General features: G+C 42.1%; 1 protein-coding gene across 2 annotated transcripts in view; it reads left to right on the top strand.

Annotated features, from left to right (window-relative positions):
• The window catches only part of plxna3 (plexin A3), a 147,120-nt gene that overhangs the window by 26,933 nt on the left and 93,280 nt on the right, over positions 1-26,907 (top strand). For both annotated transcript variants that reach the window (XM_031759143.2, XM_039603852.1), the window contains exons 2-6: positions 3,841-4,272; positions 4,372-4,562; positions 6,706-7,250; positions 7,430-7,594; positions 12,902-13,084. In XM_031759143.2, coding sequence (XP_031615003.1) covers positions 3,959-4,272; positions 4,372-4,562; positions 6,706-7,250; positions 7,430-7,594; positions 12,902-13,084 — 1,398 coding nt within the window. In that variant the 5' untranslated portion in view covers positions 3,841-3,958. The remainder of the gene's footprint in view (positions 1-3,840; positions 4,273-4,371; positions 4,563-6,705; positions 7,251-7,429; positions 7,595-12,901; positions 13,085-26,907) is intronic.

Below are 26,907 nucleotides of genomic sequence, written 5' to 3' on the forward strand. Positions count from 1 at the left end.
TGATTTTAAAACCAAATCCAAAATGTCAAACAAGCCATTAAGGTTCAGAAATGTCCTCGCTCTGATGGGGTCGTCCCATCACTCGTCCTCAGTCACAGCCTCCAGTTCTCCAGGGTGATGGATGATCCAGTGAAATCGTAGTCCAGTTAGAGAAACTCTATCTGTGTCCTCCGTCTGCCCAGCTGTCCGTCACACACTCTGAGACACACACACACACACAAACTGGTCCATCTGTCGACCTCTCCTCTCTCTGGTCTCCCCCTCAGCTCAGCGGGCTAATTAACTAATGTGCTGATCTTTCACTGCCTCTTTGTGTTTCTGTGTGTGTGTCACGGGGTTAATTGTTGGACTCGGCTTCCTGTACGTCTCCGCTGCCCGGCTGAAAACTTTATTATCCCTCCATTCAGTTTCTGTCTCATTAGAAGCCATCGTTCACGGCGCTGTGCAGTCGCTGTGTGGAGGATCTATTTTAGCTCAGTCAGAGCTTCTCTTAAATGACACTAAAAAAAAAAAAAGACTCTTTCTTCTTCTTCTCATTTATTAATGAAGCTGCAGAGAGACGCCTGGACCTCCTCAGTCCAACATGTCTCCCTCGTTTGCTGAAGCTAATTCACACGCTGACAGTATAATTAACAGGACAAGGCGGCTCGTGATTTGTTTGCTGCTCAGAAAGAGCTCCAGGTTTACTTCACATTGTTTCTGTTCACGGGACTCGTTTCATTTCTCCCAAATTTTGCAGTGAAATTTAAGCCTCAGTGGATCCACCATCATGCTGCATGTCAGAAATCTATAGTTACCACCTGCTGTTAATCTGATGATTACACTCTCAATTGACCGTTAAGCCCTCATGCATATCCTGGAGTCTCGTAAACTCCTCGAATGCTTAATGCGATCGACAATTAGTCACAAACACTCACATCGTTAGCAGAGATGACAACGAGAAGATCTTTACACCTGAGAGGCTCAAAGCTACATTTCCCCCAATTTTTGTGTGAAAACAGCGATTTATTATTTATTTGAAATACGTTAATTACAGCGAGGACGCACTGTGTAAAATATTTGTTCCTTTGGTCCCACAGGGCAACCTTATTTCACATGTTTTTTATTTAAATATTCCATTGTACATGTATACAGTGTGCTTTGTATGTTTTTTAATTCGTTTTTGTTTCTCTTTTTTTCAAAATTTCACTCATATGAAGGCAGAGCACCTCTCTGACCTGAAATAAGACAGATTTCCACTTACCCAGTTGTAAAATAATTCTCTCTCGCTGCTTCTGTGGGATTTCTGGGATTAGGATATATATATTTAGAAAAGGCATGTGTGTGATCAGTTGACCAAGACGAGTAAACATTACTACTCAGCACCAGAAATATTAGTTGGTTAAACTAGTTCATATTTTATTGATGTACAATGGGGCAAAGTGCAGCACACATTAGTCAGTTTTAAAATACAATGAGAGAGTCAAATGGATTAAATACACACAGAGACTGTTTAACCATATTTATTAATCTGTGCTCGATTTGAGCTGTTTTCACGCTTCTGGGGACTTCCTGCACTCGGCCAATCAGAAGAAAGAGAACATTCAGAGAGGCAGGCCTTAAAGAGAAAACATCATAGACTGTATATAAAGAATGGCTTTAGCCATCTGATGTCACTGCCTGGTTCAAGAAGTTCTGTTATGACATTTTGAAGCTGTCTATTTATTGGCTAATGACGTGTCAAGTTTTGACCAATAAGCATATCCTGCTCTGTTCTTCTTTCTGACCCTGATAATGTCAACAATCAAAAATATTGTAAGATCAGACTTCAAACTAGTGACTGAATCCGTGACATATCAAGAATTTTTACTGAGGTTGCAGAGCAACGCCGTGTCCCTGTAAACTTCTATAAAACCTCAAGTCTTTCTGCAACCAGAGGAGCCGCCCCCTCTTGGCTGTTAGGAAGAATGCAGCTTTAAAGCTCTTCCACAACAGCTAATGTTTTAATATATGGTTAAATGGATTTTTTTTAGACAAAGGATGGAAAAGAGTGTTGCATAAAAGCCCAGAATAAGATAAATACAGTTGTTTTTTCTTTGAACTGTGAGTCATGCAAAGCTGCTCCGCTGCAGTCACCGGAGTGAAAGTACAGAGCTGAAAATGAGCCGAAGAGCTCCTATTTAACTCACTTCAAAGACATTTTTGAACAGAACAGATGTGTTCTCTGCAGGCCTACTCACTAATCCTGACTCGAGTTAAAAGTGACTTTTAAAAAAGAGATATTACCAAATCTGACCCGTTGAGACTGCAGTGAGCGTTGAGACTGCAGTGAGCGTTTCCACTGTTAAACCTTATTCAGATGAATAAAAAGACACTCCAGATGTAACCGAGAAAGCAGAAGAAGAAACCCCTGAAGCCAGATAAAATAAATCCAGCTCTTTGTTTCCACACGCCGTTTCTCGTATTCTCGTATCGATTAATGCGTCTGAGCTGAAAACCAGGAGGCTGATATAAAGCAGTGCTGCAGTTGACGATTCAATTCCCACTGGGACACCCACGCTGAGCGCAAATGCAGCAGGCTTTTCAACACAATACCTGCAGCCACAAACTTGTCCTGCGTTTGGTGTCAATATCACTGTAGATTAGGATTAAACTGTCGAGGCATTTACGTGTGTGTGTGTGTGTGTGTGTGTGTGTGTGTGTTGATTAGAACTGTCAGTCAGTCGGAGTTGAACTGGCTGCCAGGATAAGAGTGAAGTTTCCATCCAGCTTAGTGTTACTGGAGCTGCTGAGGCTTATGAGAGAGATTCAGTGAGAAGACAGACAGAAACAGATCAATAACTCTATCTGCTTCGATTACACTCCCACACACTGCTAATCTCTGCACTCGCTATCTGTATGTGTGTGTTTCTGGTAAATAATACTGCCTGTAGGTTTCTAAAGCTCCCTGTCAGGCTAAGGCCAGGATAATTTTGAAGATAATTCTGTTTATTGTTGGTGAAACACCTTGCTTGGTGTTTGAGGTGGCCTTGTGAAGAACAGATGTTCCTGCGGTCATTGCGTGGCTCTGATATTTTAGCATTTATCCTCCTGCAGGTGATCCACCTGAGGCTGATCAGACCAGGGATGGGATGCAGATTAGGGATGTGATGTCCTTTCAAGGAATTTAGAAGATTACATGGTCAAAATTTTAAAAGAATCCACTTAAATACTTTATAAACTTTTATTTTAATCAAGACACCGGTCTGCCAAATCCATTGTCCACATGGTTAAGGTAATAAAAATTAAAATGACCTTACAAACGTGTTTATTTCTGCTGCGGAGCTGGCTTTTTTTTGATACAGGAGCCAGCCTTAAGTGATTACCGCAGGAACTGCAGCCATTCAGTGCAGTGGCAAATCAGTCGCCTCAAAGTACTTTATATTTTAATTTAATGACTCTCCAATATTGGAGAGAAAGCCCCCAAAATCATATGAGGCCTATAAACTATCACCTTGTAACAGTGGGAAAGAAACCTGTACCCAGCTGAGGGGAAGGAGAAAAAGGACCTCCTGCATGTTTACCTCAAAGGATTGAGTCGCTTCTGCATTAGTTTCATTATGTTGAGTGCTCGTCTCTGCCATGTATCCAAGTTCCTGCTATCTATCTTGAACACGGACCATATACACATTGTTTTTCATACATTCATTCACATTGGTGCCTTTAAAAGCAGCTGAATTGTCTGTGAGGAGGACCTGTTTGTAATGGAGCCATTAATGCTCAGAGGTCCATCAGTGAATTACTACAACGCTAAAGAAAGTTTAAAACCATGAATATTCTCAAGCTGGTTCTGAATGCGTTTTCCTCTTTCTCTCCCTGCAGCCATGCCCCACTGAAGCCGACTCTTCACCAGACCTGCTGCCAGCTCTTCTCTCCTTTTCCTCCTCCCCCCTCTCCTCCTCTGCCCCTTCATCCTTTCCTATTCCTCTTTGTGTCCACCATGGTCTTCTCCTGTTCCTCTCTGCTCCTCCTCCCTCTCCTCTCCCTTGTCCTCTTTTCCTCCCCTATCCTCTCTGCCCCTGCTGCTCCTCCGCCTCCCTCCGTGCCATCGGGCAGAGTGGTGTACCGGGCCTTTGACACCTCCCTCACCCACCTGACTGTCCACCAGAGTACAGGTGAGGTGTATGTCGGAGCAGTGAACCGAGTGCTGAAGCTGTCAGCTAATCTGACGGAGCTGCGGAGTCACATGACCGGACCTGTGGAGGACAATGCTAGCTGTTACCCTCCACCCAGCGTCAGGTCCTGCGCTCATCGGTTTGTCCCCTCTTGTCTCACTTATTTATCTCTATATATCCTTATGTATGTCTACACCTGTCTCACCTGTCTGCGTTACCCGTCTGCCTCTGTCCTCAGACTGGAGATGTCGGATAACGTGAATAAGCTCTTACTAGTGGATTATATTGGAAACAGACTGGTGGCATGCGGCTCCATCTGGCAGGGCGTCTGTCAGTTCCTCAGGCTGGAGGATCTCTTCAAACTGGGGGAACCGCATCACCGCAAGGAGCACTACCTGTCTGGAGCCCGAGAGGCTGACGGGATGGCAGGTAAGCAAGGCTGAAGAGGGGGTGGAGTTAGAGAGTCCTTGACAGGTAATACAATTTAAGACATTTGGAAGGAATTAGCTTCTGGACAGTGAAAAACAAGGATGTAGCCACCATGATGTCACCCATTGATTAGTGAAGTCATGCTATGAAGACGTTAGCTGAGCGTTTTAGTCACCGAGGGGTGAAGCTGACTTTAAAACTCAATTTGCTCATTTGATAACCACTTCTGGTTAATCAGCTGTTGTCCATTGAGCAAACCTTGGATGATAATCTTTTCTGAATTAGCCTGTAATTTATAAAAAGAACTCCACATTTTAATTGATGCAACCTAATCTAGTGATTGGGTCAATAAGGTCATCAGGAAAGGGTTCACTAGGGTTACAGATAGCCACAGACTCCCATTACAAATAACACAGGTTTAAGGCAGGTCTGCCTTTTCTTCAGTCTTCTCTCACCCCAACTGGTTGCGACATGGCCCCGCCCCTCCCTGAGCCTGGTTCTGCCGGAGTTTTCTTCCTGTTAAAAGGGAGTTTTTCTTTCCCACTGTCACCAAAGTGCTTGCTCATAGGGGCTCACATGATTGTTGGGTTTTTCTCTATATGTGTTTTTTTAGGGTCTACCTTACAATATAAAGTGCCTTGAGGCGACTGTTGTTGTAATTTGGCGCTGTATAAATAAAATTGAATTGAAACTGAATAGTTTTTAGACCCTAAAGCTGCGTCTTTTATCCAGTCTGTGATTACAACTAGCTAGCCGTCACTCTACTGCTCAGAATGACAGTTAGCTCCATAAATGATGCTTCACTGATCCATCAATTTGCACAAGAAAAAAAACATGGAAACTTCTACCCAAGTCTTATAATAGTTTTTAGATAAATCACAAAAGCTAGCCGCTAACCCAGGCTAGCACGAGGTCAGCTAAATGCAGAGTCATCTCTAATTTGGCGCTACATTTTATACTACTAGCTGATCTGGTCAACATTTAGCTTCACGTTAATAATATTTCTCCACTAGTGATTAGAGCAACTAATTGCTGTTTCGAAAGGTTTTCTGAAGGAAGCACGTTTTTGTTTTGTTTTTTTTACAGTTAAGTTAGCTAGTAGCTGATGGCTTTGACAGCAGTTACTCTCACTGTGAAATTGTGCCTCTGCTGTTTCCCTGAAGGTTTGTTTTATTGGATTACAGTGATATCAGCAGCGAATGCAACAGAGGGAATCTAATGCATGCTCTTTGTAAACAATATTTTATAGAATAGCAGTTTTATTTTCATGTTGTTGTTGTAAATACTCAATTATAAACATTCGGCAGATTTTGTATTGATGCATTGTCCCAATGTAATCGTTTTAATGCCTAAAATAAAAACAATACACTCCAATGTTCCCTCTGGACTTCTGTGCAGGCTGGAGAAGCATTTCGACTTGCAGACGTCAATCAAGTGTCAAAATATTTTGCAGGTTTTTATAATGTGCACTTTTTGGCATGAACAAAAACCTGAATGAAGACTGTCAGGACATAACAGCAGATGACTGACAGCTAGACTTTGCCCACATATTTCTCTGTAAAGCAGATTTTTGGTTCATTCACAAATGCTGGAATATTTTCTCTGCTCGGGTATCAGTGGGAAAAAAGGTGTGATTGAAATTAGTTAGACCTTTGATTAAAGTACTGGAACAGCCACTGTGGGACACCGCTTGAAAAGAAAGAGCTAATCAGACCCGCCGGAGCTTTTCTGTTGGAAATGGGTCTCAAACTGCTTGCTAACACTTGTCCTTTCTTTAGCATCTGATCCAGAGGTTGTTTGTGGGTTGCATTGTTGATAGCTTTGTTGCTGGAGACCAGAGGAGTTCCAGTAAATGTTCTTCAGAATAAAAGTCAATATATTTTTCTGTTACATTACTATCATGAAAATGCTAAAAGTAGCTGATGAGTTTTAAAGGAAGATGTGTTTATTTTGGCTATCTGCTGACCTCTGTACAGCATCACAGTAGATTGTGAAGCTGTGAAAATGAGGCCTATGTAAAAAAAAATATCTGCAAACAGTTCATGCAAAGTGTTTGTAAAAATACAAAATTTGGGACTTTGTTCCAAACATTCTGGAAGGCACGGTATTAATCGCATCCTGCCTATTTGTCCTTCTTCTGCAGGTGTGATTGTTGAAGACCACTGGTTGGATGACCCAAAGAGAAAGAAGCTGGAGAAGACCAAGAGCCACTTGTTCATCGGAGCCGCCATCGATGGAAAGTCGGAATATTTCCCCACGCTGTCCAGCAGGAAGCTGGTGGTTGATGAGGAGAGCGTCGATATGTTCTCTCTGGTTTACCAGGATGAGTTCGTCTCCTCGCAGATCAAGATCCCGTCCGACACCTTGTCACTCTACCCCGCCTTCGACATCTACTACGTCTACGGCTTCTCCAGTCGCACGTACGTGTACTTCCTGACGCTGCAGCTGGACACACAGCTGACTCAGATGGATGCTGGAGGAGAGAACTTCTTCACATCTAAGATTGTGAGGATGTGCTCTGATGACACAGAGTTCTACTCATATGTGGAGTTTCCTCTGGGCTGCACAAAAGATGGCATAGAGTACCGATTGGTCCAGGCTGCCTACAAGCAAAAACCAGGGCGGCGGCTGGCACAAGCGCTTGGCCTTTCTGAAAGCGACGACATCCTGTTTGTCGTCTTCTCACAGGTAGGTGACTGTTGATGCCCTCTCTTCTGACTGGATGCTTTCCATCTAAGCTTGAACTTTCTTTCTGAGTTTTTTACTTTTTTGTTGAAGGGTGCCTTGCTCAGAGGCCTGTCCAGGACTTAAACCTGCAAATATCTAATTTATTTTTAAATGAATTAATTTCTTTTGCGGATTTTCAGGGTCAGAAGAATCGGTCCAACCCACCAAGAGAGACGGTCCTCTGTCTGTTCACCCTCCATGACATCAACCTGGCCATGAGAGAAAGGATCCGCTCCTGTTACCGTGGAGAGGGACGGCTCTCGTTACCGTGGTTACTGAACAAAGAGCTGCCCTGCATCCACACTGTAAGTTGCACCACCAGCCCTGAAACTTGACTTGGACTGGGCCTCTAAGGTCTGACAATTTTTGGATAAGAACATGTGCTACCTGTTTGAAGGAGAAAAGAAATGTTAGGAACAGAAGCTTTCGGGTTAGCGTTTGAAAACACTTTTAATATATGTCTGCATTAATTAATAACACCACTGGCTACATCGTAAAATACTGGCAATCTTATCCGAGTTCTAAGTAAACACATAAGCTGATGGGCCCCAGATTGACACGCTGCAGGCAGGAGACTAGTCCTGAAGATTGTTGTTTGGACTTGCTCTCTACAGGTTTGAGAGATGACCTTGATTTTGTTGCTAAAGGTAACACATGTCTTGGACTTCTTAAACAGCTCTGCAGTATAGGCTAGTCCAATATCAGGATCGGGTGTTTTCCTGACACATTTTCTCGATTTCTGATGAAGCCAAACCATCCAAGCATAAGAGGAAAGACTGAAATTTTTAAGTAGATAAAAAATGTTAAAAAATGTTCCTGACCATAGTCCATTTCCTCCTGCATGTTTAGCAGGAAAATAAAGAAAAGGAGAGAAATCTTTGCCGTCCTTTGCTTCTTCCTTTGTTTCAGTCTCTTTGTGCAAACTACATCATCTGGCCAGAGGCTGCCCTGAGGCTGCAACACACGCAGTCATGTTTCTGTCACTTCAGAGGACATTAGGTTGACTTACGCTGGTTTCCTGGAGACTTACCCCAACCTTAAGTCTTCACACTTCGATTTCATTATTAAATTGAATGTTTTTGTCCCCACAAGGCGAAAAGAGTTTCACAAACTGTGACAGATTCGTCCCCACATTAAAGATGAGTTTGAATATACTTTATTTGCTCAAATGGATAAAAGACAGGAAATAGTGTGAACTTGAAAAAACTACAGGAAAAACAAGCCAGAGCGAACAGAAGGAAGAGCTCTCCCTCCCTCTCAGTGTCTGCAGTGGGGTTATTTCAGGTCGGGGGTAGATGATGTTCTTATTCATGGCGGTAATGGCCTGCAGTGGTAACCATGGCAACCAGGCAGGGAAACCCGCCAGGAGACGAGTTCTGAGCCGGGCCTGGGTTTTGGAAAAGGAGGGGTGGAATGGGGTTGGAGTTGCCCACAGCAACCAACCAAGCAACCAACCAACCAACCAACCAATCACAGCCAATCAGCCACACGCTGATGAAAGTGATGAAATATAAGTTAATGACCCATGCTAGCTTGTGTGTGTGTGTGTGTGTGTGTGTGTGTGTGTGTGTGTGTGTGTGTGTGTGTGTGTGTGTGTGTTTTCAGGGTAAAGTGAAAGGAGAAGGGGAAAAAGGCAGGGCCTTTGTCCCTGCTCTGACCTCCTTCTTTTGTCAAAAACAGCAGGAAGTGTGTGTGTACACCAGTGTGTGTGTGTGTGTGTGTGTGTGTGTGTGCGCATGGATGTTCCAATGGGATGTGACATTGGGGTAGTCTCAGTTTGTGTGTGTGTGATTTTTATATTTTTGTGTGAGTGCTTTAATCTCGTTTTTCATTAAGTGTCAGCAGCAGGTTTCCTGTCTGCACACCACGTTACAGTCTCTGCTCCGTGTGTGCATCTGTGTGTTTGTAGCTTTGAGTAGATGGTTTTGTTTTGTTTTTATGGTTTTTAGTTTGAAGCCCTCATTCTGAGGAAATCTTATCAAGACCTCACTCAGATGCAGAGCTCCAAATGACTGTTTGATGGCTCACTCAGTCAACAGCATGCGTTATGACAATGTGGGGTGCATCAGATGCAGACAGACCAAGGTGTGTATCGTACCATCGACACTTTTTCGTCCCACACTGTCTCATTTGAACTTTTAAACTTTTGAGGACCCTCACAGAGTGCTGAGGAAACAGAAAACATTATAAACTTTGAATTTAAACTTTAGTTGCATAGCTTTATGTACCCAGGAAGCAAAACCAGTGAGCTCTAGAAACTCTTCGCATTTAAAAAAAAAAATCTCAGGCCTGATAGCAAAGAGATCAGAAGATTTCAGAAGGGGCCACTGGGTAAATTGGACGACTGTGGCTCAGGAGCTGGAGAAGCTCGTCTGCTAATTGGACGATCGGTGGTTCGATTCCTGGCTCCTTCAGCTTGCATACTGAAGAAACCTCGGGCAAGATGCTGAACCCCAAATTGCCCTGATGTTTCCATCCGAAAGACAAAAACAAAAGGACACATGAATGTGTGTATATGGGTAGTAAAAATGCTTTGACTGCTCAAATTGAGTGGAAAAGTACCATCCAACCACCAGTTCACCTGCTGTGTGGGTTTAAACCTCGGACTCTGATAGTGTGAGGAGTAAATGATAACCCCTGAGCTAACAAAGAATTTAAAAGACTTTAATTGTCTCTCAGTTAATTTTAAAGTACTCGTGGCAGTAGTGGGACAGGCGTGCCTCTTCGAATAAATGAATAAATACTAGTGTGTGAACTTGATGACTCACGTGATTTCCTCATCCTGTGCATGAACTCCATTTCCACTATTTCAGTCTGCAGCTGCCAGCGTTAGCCTGATACCAGCTGCAGCTGATCACTGTGGAGTTAAAGTTTCATTGGCAGATGAACATGCAAACTCCCACCAGAAGAGCCATGCCCGGGTTTTAACCCAGGACTCTGTTGTCGTGAGGCAACATTGCTAATCGCTGAACCACCCCGCTGCCTCCACAGTCGATCACCGTTATCTTAGAAGGTAAATAAATCTCAAAGTGTGCTTATGCATTCCTCGCAAGCAAAGTAAATGTGCAGGAAACAGACCCGAGACCTCAGAGGTAGTACTGCTCAGCTTTCAAGGCCTGCAGGCTTTAAGGTGAGCAACCAGGCGTACACTAGGGCGTGAACTTGTCCAGGGACGATTAAATATCTCACTTAATAAAACTGAAGAGACTCAAACTATCTTCCATGTTACACAAAGAGTTGGCTGAAGCATTTGGACAGTTAAATATAGTGTTTACATGGCATGTGGTCCGTGATTTGATTGGAAAATAAATGTTGTTGTTTCTTTATTAACCAGCTGAGTATCTCTGCTCTGAGCATTTGAGCCTTTTTAAGACTTTAGACTTCTGATTTGTCCTGTGTCGGCATCACACAGGTTTCAATTGAAAACATTAAACGTTGAATAGAAGCCAGACATCTTTTAAGTGAATCAACACATAGCTGACAGAAGATGTTTGATAGTCAGATGTTGCTGTGTGAAAGTGAATTTGAGCCCAAAGTCATCTTTGAAGAAGGATGATTTGGACAAACTGAGAGCTGAAGGTGTCACGAGGGATTTATGATGGCGCGGGAAACTTTTTATCTAATCCAAACAACCTGAAACCATTCTGACTGCTATTCCCAGGAGTCAACCTTCAAGATGTAAAAAGTATTTATCTCTATTTTTTGATGTGCAAAAATGGAGATAAACTTGCCAGTGGAGTGTTGGCTCGAACATTTGGGTTTCAGAGTTTCCACCCTGTACGGTCGCTGTGATGCATCGAGGCCTTAACCCGCTAATGACAGGGTGTTAGCTACCCTCTGAGTGTATGTGGACCCTGTAATAACTCGTCTCCTCCCTGTTCCATACACTCTGCCCTGTGGGCAACATACAGAAGCATGAAGCACTTTGGCTCTGCAACCCTTTGTCCTCCACCATGCACCCCATGTTTGCTCATTTTTTACTTGCTTTTCCTTACATTTGTCTTTAAAGTTTGATGTAATCCATCGCTGTGTTAAAGTTTAATAAAAACCTAATGTTTGTTTGTTAACCTGATAATATCCACCTGGAGGACAGCGACTGGGTTTGGTTTCATCCCTTTTATGTAGAAGTTTGAGGTGCCTGGTATAATCTAATGGAAATCTTATAACAGAACTGAGTGTTAGAGACTTTATTTGAAAGCTAACATCTATTTTCTGGAGCTGTGCTTGTTATGTGGCTAAAATGCAACCTAACCCTAAGTAGGTGATTCACTCATCATGGATCTCTGTGTCACTGTTGATTGGTTTCATTCCAGTCTCACAGTGCTCTCATCATCAGCTTCAGACCTGTCCACTCTGCATGACCAGCCGTTATTTGGCATTATCAGTAAATGTCGTCATCCATCGGAGAGCACAAGGCTCTGAAAGGATGTTTGCATGCCTACAAATGTTTTTGTACACTCTGCAGCAAGTACACATAAACCCTTCTAGATGCAGGTCCAAGAAGTATAACAGGAATGATTACTTGGCCGTGATGTTTTCAGCTGTCCACGTCCGTGTCTGCAGCAGAGTGTAATTAGCTCTTAACCCTAAACCTAAAGCTTAATTTAGAATTCTTCGTGTAGAGCCTATGATGCAGTCTGTGCAGCCACGGACCGGTACCGGTCCATGAGTCGTTTGGTACCGGGCCACGAGAGTTGAGGCTCGGGTGTGAAATTTATGGTTTTCAGGGTTTCTATCGTTAACTCTGTTTCCCTGGGTCTTTTCCCGTGTTGTAGTTGTGTCTTATTTTGAAAGAAATATTTACGCGTTACCATAGCGACCAGAGAGCACTAAGGGGCAGAGAGGAGGATGTTACTCTCAATGTTGTTGGTGCATTTCAGGAGGACGCTGCTAATAAAGTTACACAATTACACAGTGAACTCGCGTTTATTATTATATTTACAAAATACCACAGTTTTTGTCTTGGTCGTATCATTTTTTTGTTGTTGTATTAACCGTGACACCTTAAAGGCCGGTCCGTGAAAATATTGTCTAACATTAATCCGGTCCATGGCACAAAAGAGGTTGGGGACCGCTGGTCTAAAGGCACCGCTAGGCCTGAGCAGTCATGACTTGTGTGGACCGTGACGTCCACGTGGTCCTGCAGTCTTCTGTTAAAACACTGGTGTCTGCAGCGCATTAAGAATCACGGTGGGAATATAAGTAGTTAAAACGATAAACAAAGCAATCACATAGGGTTTTGTATATAATCATTTATATTGATCTTTTAAATGACTTTTGAACATCTGATCAAAGAAAAATCAGCATTAAATTGTCTATTTAAATACCAAAACACCAAAGTGTGTGTCTCTACTTTTGTCTTCTGGATGACTCGTTCTGTACGTCTTGCTCTCAAACTACTTTAACTTTAGTTAAGGGGCCACATGTCGCGCTATTGTCGAGAGCCGATACTGATCCCCCGCCTAATGGATTGAAGGCAGGCACCAGATCAATAACGCTGGTATTAGGTGGCTTTGGAAAGCTCAGCTTCCTCTTATTTTTCATCTGAAGCTGAGCGACCTCGCTTCTTGTGATATTTTCTAATAATTCCACCTTTTCCCTCTGGTCCACAGCCGAAGCAGATCGGAGATGATTTCTGCGGTTTGGTACTGAACCAGCCACTCGGAGGCCTGAGGGTGATCGAGGGACAGCCGCTGTACGAGGACCGGACTGAGGGCATGGGCGCCGTGGCCGCATACACCTACGGGGAGCACACGGTGGTGTTCGTGGGAACCCGGAGTGGACAGCTCAAGAAGGTAGGAGGAAAGAACGGATGATTAGTCTACCGAGGAGGAAAAGCTGTTGTGAATATGTTTGCGCTCCTGTTTGAGTTGGGTACTCTGTGGGAAAGGAAGGAAGTCAGTGAAGGGAATTAAGAGAGACAGGACAGAATGACAGGAAAGGAATACTGGTGGACTGTTTGAGGGCTTTTGTTTCCTCTGCTGAGAGGAAAGGGCTGCATTAATGTTTTAAAATTGCTTTTGGGGCTTTGATTGCTTTCTAGAGTTTCTATTTAAGGAGGTTAGGAGAAAAGATAGAGAGACAATTGTCTTATTCATGTTTTAAATCACTTGAGGCTCTTTTAGTTCTTTGGTTCGGATGAAAGGAAGAGATTGAAGTTCACCTGTTTGATTGCAGTCCATCTTGAAACAATCAAGGTGTTTGTTCTCCATTTATAAGGGGTTTTGATAAAGTATTCAGCTTTCTTTGTCACTTGGATGGAGCCATGTGATGTTATCAGTCGTCAGTGTGACTCTCACCTGTGAATCATTTGTTTGTTCGCTGTCGAATGTCAAACTCAGGTGTGTTGGAGGTGTTTAGCTGTGAAGCTGTAGAGCTGGGAACGGTCGCAAGGCAGCGTTTAGAAGTGAGTCTTCACGCTGCGTTATTACCGAGCCTCAGTTCATCAGCGCTGAAAGTAATTTCAGCTCTGGCATAACAGTTATTGCAAAGCTCTGAAAACGGCGTGAGAGTGCATTTATACAGGAATGTCTTCAGTTTTATTCTGTTCATTTCATCAAATGTCTTTTCAGAAGCTGCCTGATGAGGCTTTAGTGCAAATGTTTATTGAGATGTGTGTGTGACTGTTGAGTCGACTGCTTTCAAAAATGCTGTGTTTCTGTTCTCATTTGTACTCTTACTCCTGAAAACCTCACACCTGATAAATAAACTTAATACAGTAATGATTAAAAAGACAAAAAGCAACAATACTTTTATGTTTGTTATGTTCTGTCTTCAAATACGTCTCCAAACAATGTAAAAAAAAAATGGAAAACCTCTGCTCGGCGAGGCTACACTCAACATGTGTCTTCTTTGTTCTTCCTCTTTTCTGTCTCCCAAAAATAATTTGGATGCATTTTAAAGACTCATTTGGAAACATCACATACTGCCTTGCATTATCTATTGCAGTTTGATACTTGCTTTATTACTCATTAATAATAAGTTAGTTAGTAGCTCCAAGAGAGGATCAATTAAATTTTGTAGAAATAATTAAAAGTCCACCAGCAAAACATTTATAATGGTCTGAAAGCTTTTGTGTTTTTGCGAAAAAGTAGTTTTGGAACCAGAATCAACAAAATAAAATGAGTTTTATAATCATATTTGATAGTGGGGTGGCTACAGAAGGGACTAAGTTTTAAGCAGAGATTTGTAAAGCTGTAGAAAGTTGTCTGAAACCTGTTGGCACGCTGCAGACTCGGGTGGCTTTGAGGGAGATGAATGTTCAAATATCGATCACGTATGAATGAAAACTCATCGTGAGTCTGAAAGCTTTGATGTCAGGTCTTCACTGTATCTCAGATCTGAGTTCAGGTGTTGGAATATCAAAATCGATATCAAGAGTCTGATTTTTCACACCTCTGTAAACAATATTCACATGTATCCAGACAGAGTGGTTATTCAGCCTTTAACGGGGACTCCATAATAATAATAACCATATTAATACCCATAGGCAACAGGTATCTGATAAATATTTCATTTCTTTTACATATTCTCTGCTGCTTATGAAACTCATCCTCGGTCACACCTCCATATGTGCCAGCCTGCTCTCTGCAGCCTGTGGCGCCGCTGTTATTATTGTTATCTGGAGCTGAAAATAAGCTGAACGCTGTTTTGATTTCATAACGCAGCAAACACAATCTGTTCATTTCCAGGGTTTTTATTCTCAGGCAGGAGAGATAAACAGCACGGAGACAGGAAGCAGGACTGATGCAGGATTAAAGCAAATGTGAGCAGTGACAGTTCAGGACGGGGCCGGTGTCTCCGCACAGATGCTCTCAGCCTTGTTGAAGTTGTAAAGTTGTCTCAGCGGTGTCGGACAACCTCACAGAAAGCTGCAGAGACGCTCAGACTGTCTGCTGCTGTCAGAAAAATGCCCCACTTAGCTGCACAAGATGTCTGTTTTCTGTCTCCTTCAGGGCTCGGCAGTCGGTTAAAGACTCGCCGTTTCCCACAGCACAAACTCTGTCCTCTCTGGAGGATTTAAGACTTTGCTGAGCGGCAGAAAGCTTCCCTACACTCTTTGGGTAAAACTAACAACCTAAACCAAGTGAAAAGGACAGAACAGACGTGTAAAGTGGACCGTAAGCTTGACTGCGCTCTGACATTGACTCCAGTGCAAAATTTCATCCAGTAAAGCACAAGTAGAATTTACAAGTCTCAGACTGTCTGAGAGTCAAACGAGAGAGTCTGGCAAGGAGCACCTTCGCAAAAACAAATAAAGGATTATCTTAGAAAAGGAAAAAAGGAAAAGATGTTCAAAAACACGAAGTTCTTTGGAGATGTTAAAGATGATGTTCTAGAAGTTTGTTATGAGCAAGAACCTACGAGAGCCCAAGTTCTCCAGGTTCTTTTTAGGGTGTTAAAATATTTCTAGGCATCTTTTAAGATACCTTTAGGACCTTTATTCTTTTAGGACTTTGAGATGGTTAAACATGTATCAAATCATCTGTGAAATAATCCATCCTACAAAGAAATATCTTACTAGTTGTTTAACGACCTGTGTGCATTCGACCAGTTAAAGCCACCACAATACAGTCTCTAAAAGCTTTCGTTGGTTACTGGGAAATTTATTTTCCTTTTTCCTTTAAGAGGTCCTCCTAAAATTCTCAGGAGCCAGGACCTCCAAGGATACCCTGGTAATCCTGGTAATCAGTCTGGATGCTCTAGAGATTGTTTTTGGGACCTGGGAAGAAAACTTAAGTTCTTTAGGTTCCTATTGTTGATACGCTGTTAAAGGTTTTTCAGATGCTTAGAGGTCATCATTTAAGATGTTTTAGAGGAACTTTAGGACATTTAGATGGTTTGACATTTCTTCAGAGCTCATTTGATAACCCATGTGTTCAACCACCCGATGAAACCTTATTAAAGTGTTTTAAAGGTCTGGGATTTTATAAAAGGTCCTTAAGTCTCTTAAACACAATTAGTTTTATTTCAGTTTGGCTTGACGTCTACCTCAGCAAATTCCTCCCTACCTCTCTTCCCTGGATGCTGTGCTGGTGCTGATGCTAGAACTCAATTTACACATTTACACAAAGAAACAGGATTTGTGCCAGCGATGAAGAGTTGGCATCAGTACAACACCATAAAATTGTTCCGCCCACTGTTGGAACCACTGTCAGTGGCTTGGTAGTGGTTAACTCAAGAAATTAACCAATGATGGACAGATTCAGCCCACGCATCTTCTGATTTTCTTCCCAGAAGAGAAATTACCCAACTTCTGCTAGTAATGCTATATAATAAACACTTCTCAAACCTCTCCAAACGTGGGCTGGCTCTCAAAGGCACAAAAGCAGAACTGGTTCAGTATTGGGCATTTGGCGTTTGGTCTATTGAGGTCTTAAAGGTAGTCCCCTTTAAGCGATTTATGGGCTAGTTTTTGTGGTTGAATGCCTGTGGGTCATTAGATGAGCCGGTACAGTAATTAAGTTGTATAGTAGTTGCTTGAGAACCTTGTTACAGCCCCCATTTGGTGTTTTGTCTTTAGTCTCTTTAGTCTTTAGTTATCCGTATGATTACCATAAATCTCCTAAAGCATCTTCTCCAGAATCAGAAGGACCATTTAAACCACTGCAAAGATGCTTAACATGTCCTCAGCAACAACAATGAGGAGCGAAAGGAGCTAGTCTTTGTCTTCATGGACCACTAAATCCTCCAGAAGGAGCTCCGCAACGCTCTTAATGGCAACTAGAAGCACCTAAAGGAGCTCTGAAGGATCTCCACTGGATTTCTGATAGTACAGATGGACACCAAATCCAATTTAAATCAAGCAAAAAGACTCTTTGCACGTTACGGACAACAACCATCTCTCCAAAAGGAAAAATATTTCGTACAATGCAATCACAAATATTTAAAGGACTTTCAATTTAAATTGGAGGGATTTGGATTCATCCTTTTCATGCATTTTAAAGTTAAAAATAATAAATGAATTCACCAGTAATTTTGCCCTTTCGACTTTTTGGTTGAATAAATGCAAAGCTTTCCATACATCGTCCTCTTCACGATGGGCACATTAATCCACATCATCAGCAGTCATTAAAATTAAAAGATGCATTAAAAACCCTCTTCTGCTCCCACATTTGACCACACAATCATCTCCATTTTCCAGCCTGCCAACGATGAATTTTAATTGCCTGAACACTAAAAACGGAGGATGGGTGATGTGAATGAATCCTCTTGGCGTTCACCCCGCTCACCTCTCCTCCCACACAGCTGCCGCTTTAATATTCATTCACATAGGGAGATATTTCTCTGAAAGCTGACCTCTGAGAGCGACGGATAGAGGGAGGAACCGAGGCAGAGAGGGAGGAATGGCCGGGGGTGTAGTCTGTACAGTGAACAGCTTGGTGAAAATCACTGGGTTTGGTTTTAGATGTTGGGCTCTGTGTGGCTTGGAGTTGGCGGAGAACTCTTGTTTCTATGTTTAGTGGAACTTCCTCCTCCTCCTCCTCCTCCTCCTCCTCAACTCTCTGAGCTGCTGGCATCCAACAAAAGCTCTCCACTGCTTCAACGCCCAACAAGACGATAAGCAATAGACCCAAATCCAGTCTGGCTGGGGGCTTTTCCCTCGCTTTCCCTTTTAAGCCTGTTAAATTCAAAGTGATGATTTTCCAAAAAAGTCTATAAGTTTATGGACCGATTTCCATTTTATGCCAGTCATTGGGTTTGACAATTTCTATTAAGATAAGTAATGGTCTTATTAGTCAGTTAATCAGCAGTTTCCCCTCATTTCAAATCTTTCATTTAATGCTCAATCGCCGCTTCCTCATTTGAAGCGGCCAATCGTTTCAAATGAGGACGACACTTCCGTAAACATGAATTACTTTATTTTTTTCCCACTGTAATGCGTGATATTTATAGCATGTTGCCATGAGAACATGTCTGTTATCACATGCTTACAAGTCGCTGATAATTCTCAGAGCTGCGTTTGTACCATATAGGTCTTTGTTATCCTTAATGAGAAACTTGTTTCACGTGGAAATGCTTCCATCAGCATCTACATCATTTTAAAATCATTTGCTACAGGTAGTGGAGTTAAACGTGTTTAACCCTTTTGGGGTTCAATCTTAGCCTGGTGCGACTCTGTGAAGCGCTTTGGTTGACTATCCACTGAGCTTTAACCTCCTAAGAGCCAAACTCTTTCATGTGATGCATTTTTAATTCCTCTTTGCTATTTTGGGCTGATTGGGACCTGATGAATGTAAAAACAAAGAATTACCTGATTTTTTTTAATTTATTTTTGTACCTGATTTATGTTTCTGAGAAAAATGAGAGCCACATATGAGGACATTCGTTTTAAATTTCGATAGAACAGTGGCAGTATAATGCTCGTACATGGATATCAGGCCCTTGTAGAGCAAAGTTTAGTATTTTGGTCTAGCAACCCAAAATGCGATGTGCACATATGTGGACACCAGGAGGTCCTAGGAGGTTAAAATCTGGTGTGCTAACATAACATGAGTTTCAGACCTTTGCTTTTTCAAATGTACGCACAGTTTAAAAATAGGAGAAAAAGACTTCAGGCTTTTGAGCGCATCTCTAGACTCGTGGAGCCATTTTTCTGATGGTCAGCAAGACAATTCTGGTTGTAGAAAGAGGTCAGATCATAAAGATTCAAAAGCTAAACAGACCACTATTTTGCGATCGACTGCTTGCTGCTGAATTGGCACGTCGAGCCGAAACTGTTCACTTCTCCTTCCGAAAGGCTAAAAGCAGCAGTGAAAATACCAAACGTGGTACATCTTTGGCGCTGCTGAGAAAACGATACTGTTGGCTCACTTTCAGAAGAAACTCTGAATCTTAATTGAGCTTTTGATGTGTGACAATCTGCAAAATTAGAGTATAAATTGCCGTGTTTGCAGCTGGAGGTGTCCTATCAGCATTTTCTGATGCCTCGTTTTGTAATTACAGAATATAATAATATAAAGACTTCTGAAAGAGCCGTTTGAATCAAAGGACATACTGTGCCGAGCTCCATTGTTCTGGTTTGACAGGGGTGCCATTTTTGTTTTTTTATTTACAGCATCCGAACCAACCCCACACTAACTCACCATCATACAGTTCACTAATCTGCTGCTGGATTCCTTCTGACCAACTGGTTTCATGCCAGGACTTGTCGTGTCTTCGTCTCCACAAAGCATTCCAGAGGTTCCCAACTGGGCTGATCTGATTGGCTGTTGCTGCGACGGGAGCTCAGACTCTTAATCAATTGAATTAAGGGTGAATTGGTAATTTGGCGAGAGACTAAAAAGAGATAAACAGAGACCACAAACCTACAACTCTGTAGCTGTTAGAAAAGTCGAGGTCAGTGTGATTTTAAATGTCAGAGCAGCAGCCTCCAGAACTCTTTGTTCATCTTTTATCACAACTCTGCACTTAAAATCTAATCATCTTGGACTGAAACAGATCTTTGGAGCAGATCCCAGAGGCAAACATGACCTTTCACTCATCATACTCACCAGATGGACGGACAGACAGTGAAACGCAAGCTTTAAAGCTGATTAGCGTTGATTAAAAGTTGCTTTTCTACTCATGTCTTCAAGTCGTTTGGTCCGAGTTGCAGAGACTTGTATTTTCTGTGTGGTGACTCTGCTAGTAGACAGAAATATTGATTCAGACATGCACTAATTTCTATGTTGTTTCGCTGTATTTACTGGTAATTGTACAGACTTTCTGAACGTCAGTATAAGAGGATTTATTAGTCCTTGTAAACAGCTGCCATTACCTGGAAACTGTATGCATTTTTGTCAGTTTTGGGGGTTAAACTGGACACTGTTCATGGTCATGCCTCCAATGTTTGACCTTCTTAGACAAGTGTGTGAATGTGTGTGTGAATGGGTGGATGACTGGATATGTAAAGCGCTTTGGGGTCCTTAGGGACTAGTAAAGCGCTATATAAATACAGGCCATTTACCAATAAGTCTTGTCCTCAGTGGGGTAATCGAGATAGAAAGAGGAGCTATTTGTCCAATAGGGTTTAACTTCACATTTTCCGTAAACTAAACATGTTTTGGTGACTGAACCTAAGCAAAAAGCTAATAATGTAAATCGAGATAGCACATTAAACCTGATTTTGTTTTTCCCCTAATGGCCAGTAGGGGGCGGCTTGTCTGGTTGCAAAAGTGTGACGTCACGGTGGCAATGTACATTATGTGGTTCACACACTGCTTAACAGTGTTTTGACCTTCCATGCAGGTTTTTTTCGGTCTCTGTGTGATTAGAATAATAATAATTAACTCGTTCTTCAGTTCACCAGTTTCATGCATTGACAAGAGGCGAATACAAAGGCGAGCACTCGTCCCTAAAGTATTTTGACATGGTCAAACTGCAGCCTGCTCTCTTCAGTCTGCCAATCTGCTCTTTCACTAAAAACTCTGGTTTAAGTATCCGGGTCAGTCGCTGTTGCCACTTTACATCTCTCCCTAAAGAAATTGCCGCTATTATGCCTCAAAATTCATAATTAAAAGGATCTATTTTCCTCACTCTTGTTATTATCTGCTTTCAAATGAAACTGGAAGCGATGCCTTCAATAGCCTTCGTGTTTGACTCTGTATGACAGCGTGCTGTGTGCGATATTGCATTGTCCCTTTTGGGCATTCAGTCACTGCCTAAACTGTGATGAGTTCACACTGAAATCTGATATTGGCCACATTTAAGAAATAATAATATGTACCACCAGAAGAAGAAAAAAAAAAAACAGATCTGAGGGCCAGGTTGTGCAGTGTACCAGAGAGGGAACTAAAAGAGCCTCACACAGGCAAAGAAAAGCATTCAAAGCATGAAAAACAGAAGAAAATATGTTGATTCATGGAAGAAAAGAATGTATCTAGCAATATACCAGACAGTTATGGTGAAGGGATGGTTTTTCCTAAAATGTCGAACTGTTGCTTTAAGATTAAATTAGCAGGGAGTAATAATTCTTAGTTTCTGCAGTGCTGACCGCAGAGCGTCTGTCAGCCCTCCTGATGCTTTTCCACTGAGACTCTGCGCTATGACAGAAGGGAAAACAAGTTGTAACTCAAACTCTGTTGACTTTATCTCTGCCTGTCAGAGTCTTTTATCCTCCTCCTCCTTCTTCTTTTTGTCCTACTCTCTGCTGTCCAGCAGTTTGTCATTGTTTCAGTCTCTAAATCCTTTGTTTGCCACATTTTCTTCCATCTTTCTAAACATTACGTTCCTGGCTGTTACCATCACACTGCTGGTGCTTTCATTTCATTTCTAAAGCAGCAAAATATTTAAGAAACCAGTGTCATTAAGCTGTAAATATCATCCAGCATTAATGGTGCTTTATGCACGCCTGCCGTGCCACATGCACTAATGTACCCAAACACTATCGCTGGTGCCGGCTCATGAATTGTGTGCTGATGAGAAGCTGGGATGGTTCCTCTGTTCCGAAGCTCGGTGAACACAGAATCCGTGATTTCCACGAGGAATTTCATATCTTGTTTGGTCAGACCAGAGCGAGTTCTGCGCTTTGCCTCAGTCCATCATAAATGAGCTTGGGCCCAGAGAAGACAGATGTGCTCCTGAGCCCATGCAGTGATTTCATGTCTGTTTTTGATGCAGTGCCTGAGAGTTTTTGAAAGCCTGAAGATCACAGCCGCACAAAATGCTTTTCAGCCTCCTCTGTCCTGTACGGCTTTGGCCAGTATTAAAACTGTAGATAATAAAATCCTAAAACAGCCGAGAATCTTCATTTTCTCCAAACCTGCTGAAGTGTCCACACCGTCTTTACTTCTGAAAGCCTCTCTGGGATATTTATGTTACTAATTAGCCTGATTAATTACAAAATGTTCCACCAGGCGCCTTTTTGATTCTGTCTCAACTTTTGAAGCATGTTGTTGCCATCAGATTTAAAATTGTGACTGTGTTCTTTTTATTTACAGTTTACACGTCAGCTAGTAGCTGATAGCCTGTACCTAGCCCTGGGGTGACGTAGTGCTGACTACCTTTGGGTATAAAAGCCTGTTATCTACTAGGAGAAGCTCCCACATGTCCTTTGTCTTGCTTTCTCAAAGTGATCATCAATGTCATCTGATGTTTCTTCTTCTTCTTCTTTGTGGTGACAAGAACTTTTAAAGTCCTCCAATGTGCCAGTTTCTTATCTTTATCTTTGTAAGATATGAAGCTCACAGGTGATGGTGCGACAAGAGAGGGAACATAGTTCCCTGAGTTTGTCCTTAAGGCAGCACTCCCCAGACTCAGTCTTACCTCAGTCTAAAACTTAGTGAACCGGCTTTGGCAGCCAGGCTTATCCTTAAAACCGCTGATTATCGGTTGCATCCAAATCAGTTGTTTGACCAAATGTGGGGGTCATTAATCAGGTTTTCAGTGGATTTAGCCATAAACAATTTATTAAACATTTCTTTTGCTCTGTGTTTGTGCTGTTTTTTTGTTTGTTTTTTTAGTCTTGACTATAAGCACCTGTCTGATTGTCACAAGATATAATTGATAATCAACTGCAGCTTTTCTTTTAACAAATACGAGAAAACGCCCATATTTGAAGATTTCTTTGTCTCTGAAGAACCGGTTTGCTGCTTTCTTTGTTCATCGCTGTGAGCTGATGATTTGTTTTATGAGCTTTTGAACTTTTTTGGCAGGGGAGATGATGTGTAGTCTGTAAAACAATCGCTGCAATCAATGATAATCATCAGTTAGAACCATAACTTTAACCCTGACTGTTGTGCAGGTTGATTTTTTTTTCCCTTTTTCCCCATAGAAACCAGTGGCTGCCTGGAGGAAGCGAAATCAGAGTATGAGGCTGTAAATGTTGGATTCAGAGCTGGTATTTAAAAGCTGAACTCATTCGATTCAGGCAGGTTTCACTGTGAAGCTTCCAATGAGGTGTCAGGCTGCCAGCGACAGTCAGAGCTGATGTGATTATGTTGTTAGAGAAGGCCGACTGGGCCCGAGTCCCAGCAACACAATCAGCCTGCTGCCGGCCTCGATGGAAAAACACTGAAGCAAAAAAGATACCACCTTAACCAGTCCCAGGAAATACCACCTTAATCTGAAGTACTCGGTGGGATTGGATTTTTTTAACGAATCCATCTTTCATTTCTCAGAATTTCAGATACACAGGTCGCTTTTAACAGTTTTCCTGTGAGTTTAACCCCTCTGATCAGTGCTTCCCCCTGGTGTTTAGGAATGAGATATTTATCATTTATTATTAATTACAATTTAATTACTGAGTCAGATATTTGGTGTGATTCTTTATCAAATGTGATTGATGCTAATCGGACAATCAGAGTAGAAAAAGAGGCTTTGATGTGTAAAAGCTTCACTGCCGAGATTGATGCTTTTATTTTGAAATACATAATGCTAGAAAAACATTTCTGATGCGTCCGGATATGATTCCAGAAAATTTGACTATTTGGAAAAACTTATTGTTTTCCCATTGCTCCCATTTTGTAGACGCTGAGCTCTTGAAATCATCAGCATGTCAAAGATACAAATATGCACTCGTTACCTGTACCAGCCCTCATTTTCCTCACAGACCGTGACATGGATACGCGCCCTGTGGTATTAGAGGTTGCTGCTTACAGTGTTTTTTTGTTTTAAACACATTATTGGACTGCTTTCAAACACTTTTGTCCTTATTTTTGACCCAAAAAGATGTGAAAATAGGGCCCTGGGTTTAAAAATACACCACAGTGTACGCTTTTAAAGTCCTGCTGATTAGTCCTGTTAGCTGCATTCGGCTAAGACTTCATTGTCACTGCAGGGAGTTTGGCTACCAGCTGGGTCTTAATTGCACAGGTTAAAGGTGCCTCTGTTTAAGCTGTCAGTCTGTGCATACCTGTGTCAGGGAGGCTTTTTAGACTTCCTAGCAAAGTCATTTTTTATAAATGGCCTCTTGTATTCTTACTGACATTGATTCTTTGGGTTATTTTTACCCCATTTCCCATTCAGAACCCCTTTATGTTCTCATGCAAAACAAAATGCAGCATAAATAATGGACCCAGTGTGAGTCTCTGTTCAGAGAAACTCACTTGGCTCATTTGGTTAGTTTTATAAGAGCCATTCGGCTTTAATGCAAAGTTGCCTGTGAGGACTCGGTCTTTGTTTTTTAAAGCTCATCCTCTCCCCAAACAAGCTGCTGCACATGAAAGCATTTTGATGGACTTGTGTAAACTTATGCATTTCCAACCTGGGAAGCTTTTTACCCTGATGCACAGGAAGATTTATGTGAATTTCATCAGGTGCTCAGAGTGGAAACCCACTGAATTAAGTTTCTGGATTATCCACTGAAATCCTCTTGGTTCTGCAGACTCTGCTGTCATCCTGCCCAGCTGCTCACTGGGCAGCAGCACTGTGGCTGCACCGCTTATGTCCCTGTTTTTTCTTTTTTTAAACCTCTCTCTAAGAATCTGAAGCAGGGTGGAGCTGCAGTGTAAGAAAAAGTTTTGTGAAGCAGTGGTTTTTATCTCGATTTAGCTCCATACGAACACACGCTGGGGCTTCAGGTTTCAGGTCAACGTCCACTTCCTGTCAGGTCCACGTTTGGATTCAGACCACCACAGTCGGAACTGGTTTTAACCCCTTTCTACTGCATTTTTTTAGAGACTGCATTAAATGCTGGGTGTTGGCTGAACAAAAAACATGAACCATTAAATGGAAATTCATTTAGCCTGACGTGTTATTACTTAGTGGAATATAACGAAATAAGAATGCATTAAAAATGTAACGAAATATTTGTATTTTTTCCATCTGATGGAAAAAGATTTTTTTTGACCTAAGTGCCAACAACATACGTCCTGAGAATAAGGAGAAAGGTCTGACGTATTTGAAAATATATCAATATTGGTTAAAAAGTTGATTAACCATTCAGTCTAAACTTTGCACAGTATGAGTCAACGCTGACGGTGTCGGGTGTAGCAGGAGATGGTCCGTTCATGTTCACTCCAAGAAACGCTGTAAACAAGTTTGAGAGAAAGGTGCTTTAGAGAAAGGTGCTCTCTGCTTGGTGTATATATGAAGACAGCTATAGAGTGGGCACAAATGGCTGGACCGTAATCATATTTTACTCCTATGGTTGACCTTTTAATCCGCTGCTGCAGACCTCCACTGCATCTATCTTTAGATTAGCCATAATTCCCTCTGAAGGGACATCTACACAGGAAGAGACTGGCAGTGATGTGGTGACCAGAGACCATTGATTCTCAATAAAATTCAGCAATTTGTATTATTGAGTTAAACCTCAGATGGCTGCACAGGTAACAGGAGTGACGGGGCAATGCCAAAGTGGATCTTCAGTTTCATTTCCAGGGGAGAGGTTTCACCAGTGCACCTCCAAAGAGAGGAAAACAATTCGAAGTAAAGTCAGAGTCACTAAATAAACTGAGTGACGGATGAAAGTTAAACACACAAAGGGGCAGTTTGGCTTTGGGCTTCGCTGAACTGCTGCTGTGAGAGTATATCAGTAAGTTTAGATTGATGCTGATGCAAACACACGTTGTCCTCGTATCGGTTTGTCTTTCTTGTTTAATTTATGGATTTATTTGTAGTTATAGGTTGATGTACCTCAGTGGGTATTTGTTGTTGCACCGTGAACAGACACAGCTTCTTCTTAACTTTGGTTTGAGGAGAATTAAAATTGACATATTGGAAGCCTTTTTGTAACCATACGTTTGTGCAATTTAATTTGGTTTGCATAATTTTTCTTTATTTCTTTAACAGTGTTTAACTTTATTAACGCTCCTGCCAGAATCAGCAACAAAGCTGACAATCTACAAAGTTCTCTCAGTAAAAGAACAAAAGTTAGACTTTTCAAAAAGCAAATCATGAATGAACTAAATATAAAATGCCAAAAGGTGAGTTGGGCAAACCATGTTCAACGTCACAGCAAAGACGAGTGCAGTGGGCGCAGTACCAGCAAGACTTACAAAACATACTAACACCCCCTCAGTGCAAGAAGGAGGGGGCAGTTGTAGTAGTGGCTGGCAGCCCATCGGCGTATCAGCTAATCTGACAGACAATTGGCTCAGAGAGAATGATGTCATCAAAGAGTGAGGCGACAGGAAGCTAAAGGGTTGTCTCGGGAGAATGGGTGTGTGTGTGTGTGTGTGTGTGTGTGTGTGTGTGCCTGCATACATCTACCTTTAGGAGAACCGGTGTGTGCGTGATGATACTTGGTATGTTTGAGGGTTTATACCTGATCTAACCTGAAGACGAGGCTCAAGGTTTAGGACCTGAGAATGCACCGTAGCCACTAGGGACCTCAAATATATAGAGTGTGTGCGTGCGTGCGTGTGTGTGTGTGTGTTGTCAGCAGCTCTCTTTGTTCTGGTTCCAAAACAAACAGGCCTGAGGGGAGAGAGGAGACACGCTGCACTGACCGCACCTCCCAACACATACACACACACACACACACACACACACACACACACACACACACACACACACACACACACACACACACACACACACACACACACACACACACACACACTTGTTGAGCTTCGGTGGAATTTAATCAGAATATGTACAGTATTTATTTCTGGAGATTGAAGTTGTCAAAAAGAGGCTGTTGTTGCTCGCTGCTGGAAGACGAGCGGTCTAAAGCGGGTCTGTGACGTCAGGC

The sequence above is a fragment of the Oreochromis aureus genome, linkage group 20, assembly GCF_013358895.1.
Source record: "Oreochromis aureus strain Israel breed Guangdong linkage group 20, ZZ_aureus, whole genome shotgun sequence".
Taxonomy (NCBI): Eukaryota; Metazoa; Chordata; class Actinopteri; order Cichliformes; family Cichlidae; genus Oreochromis; species Oreochromis aureus.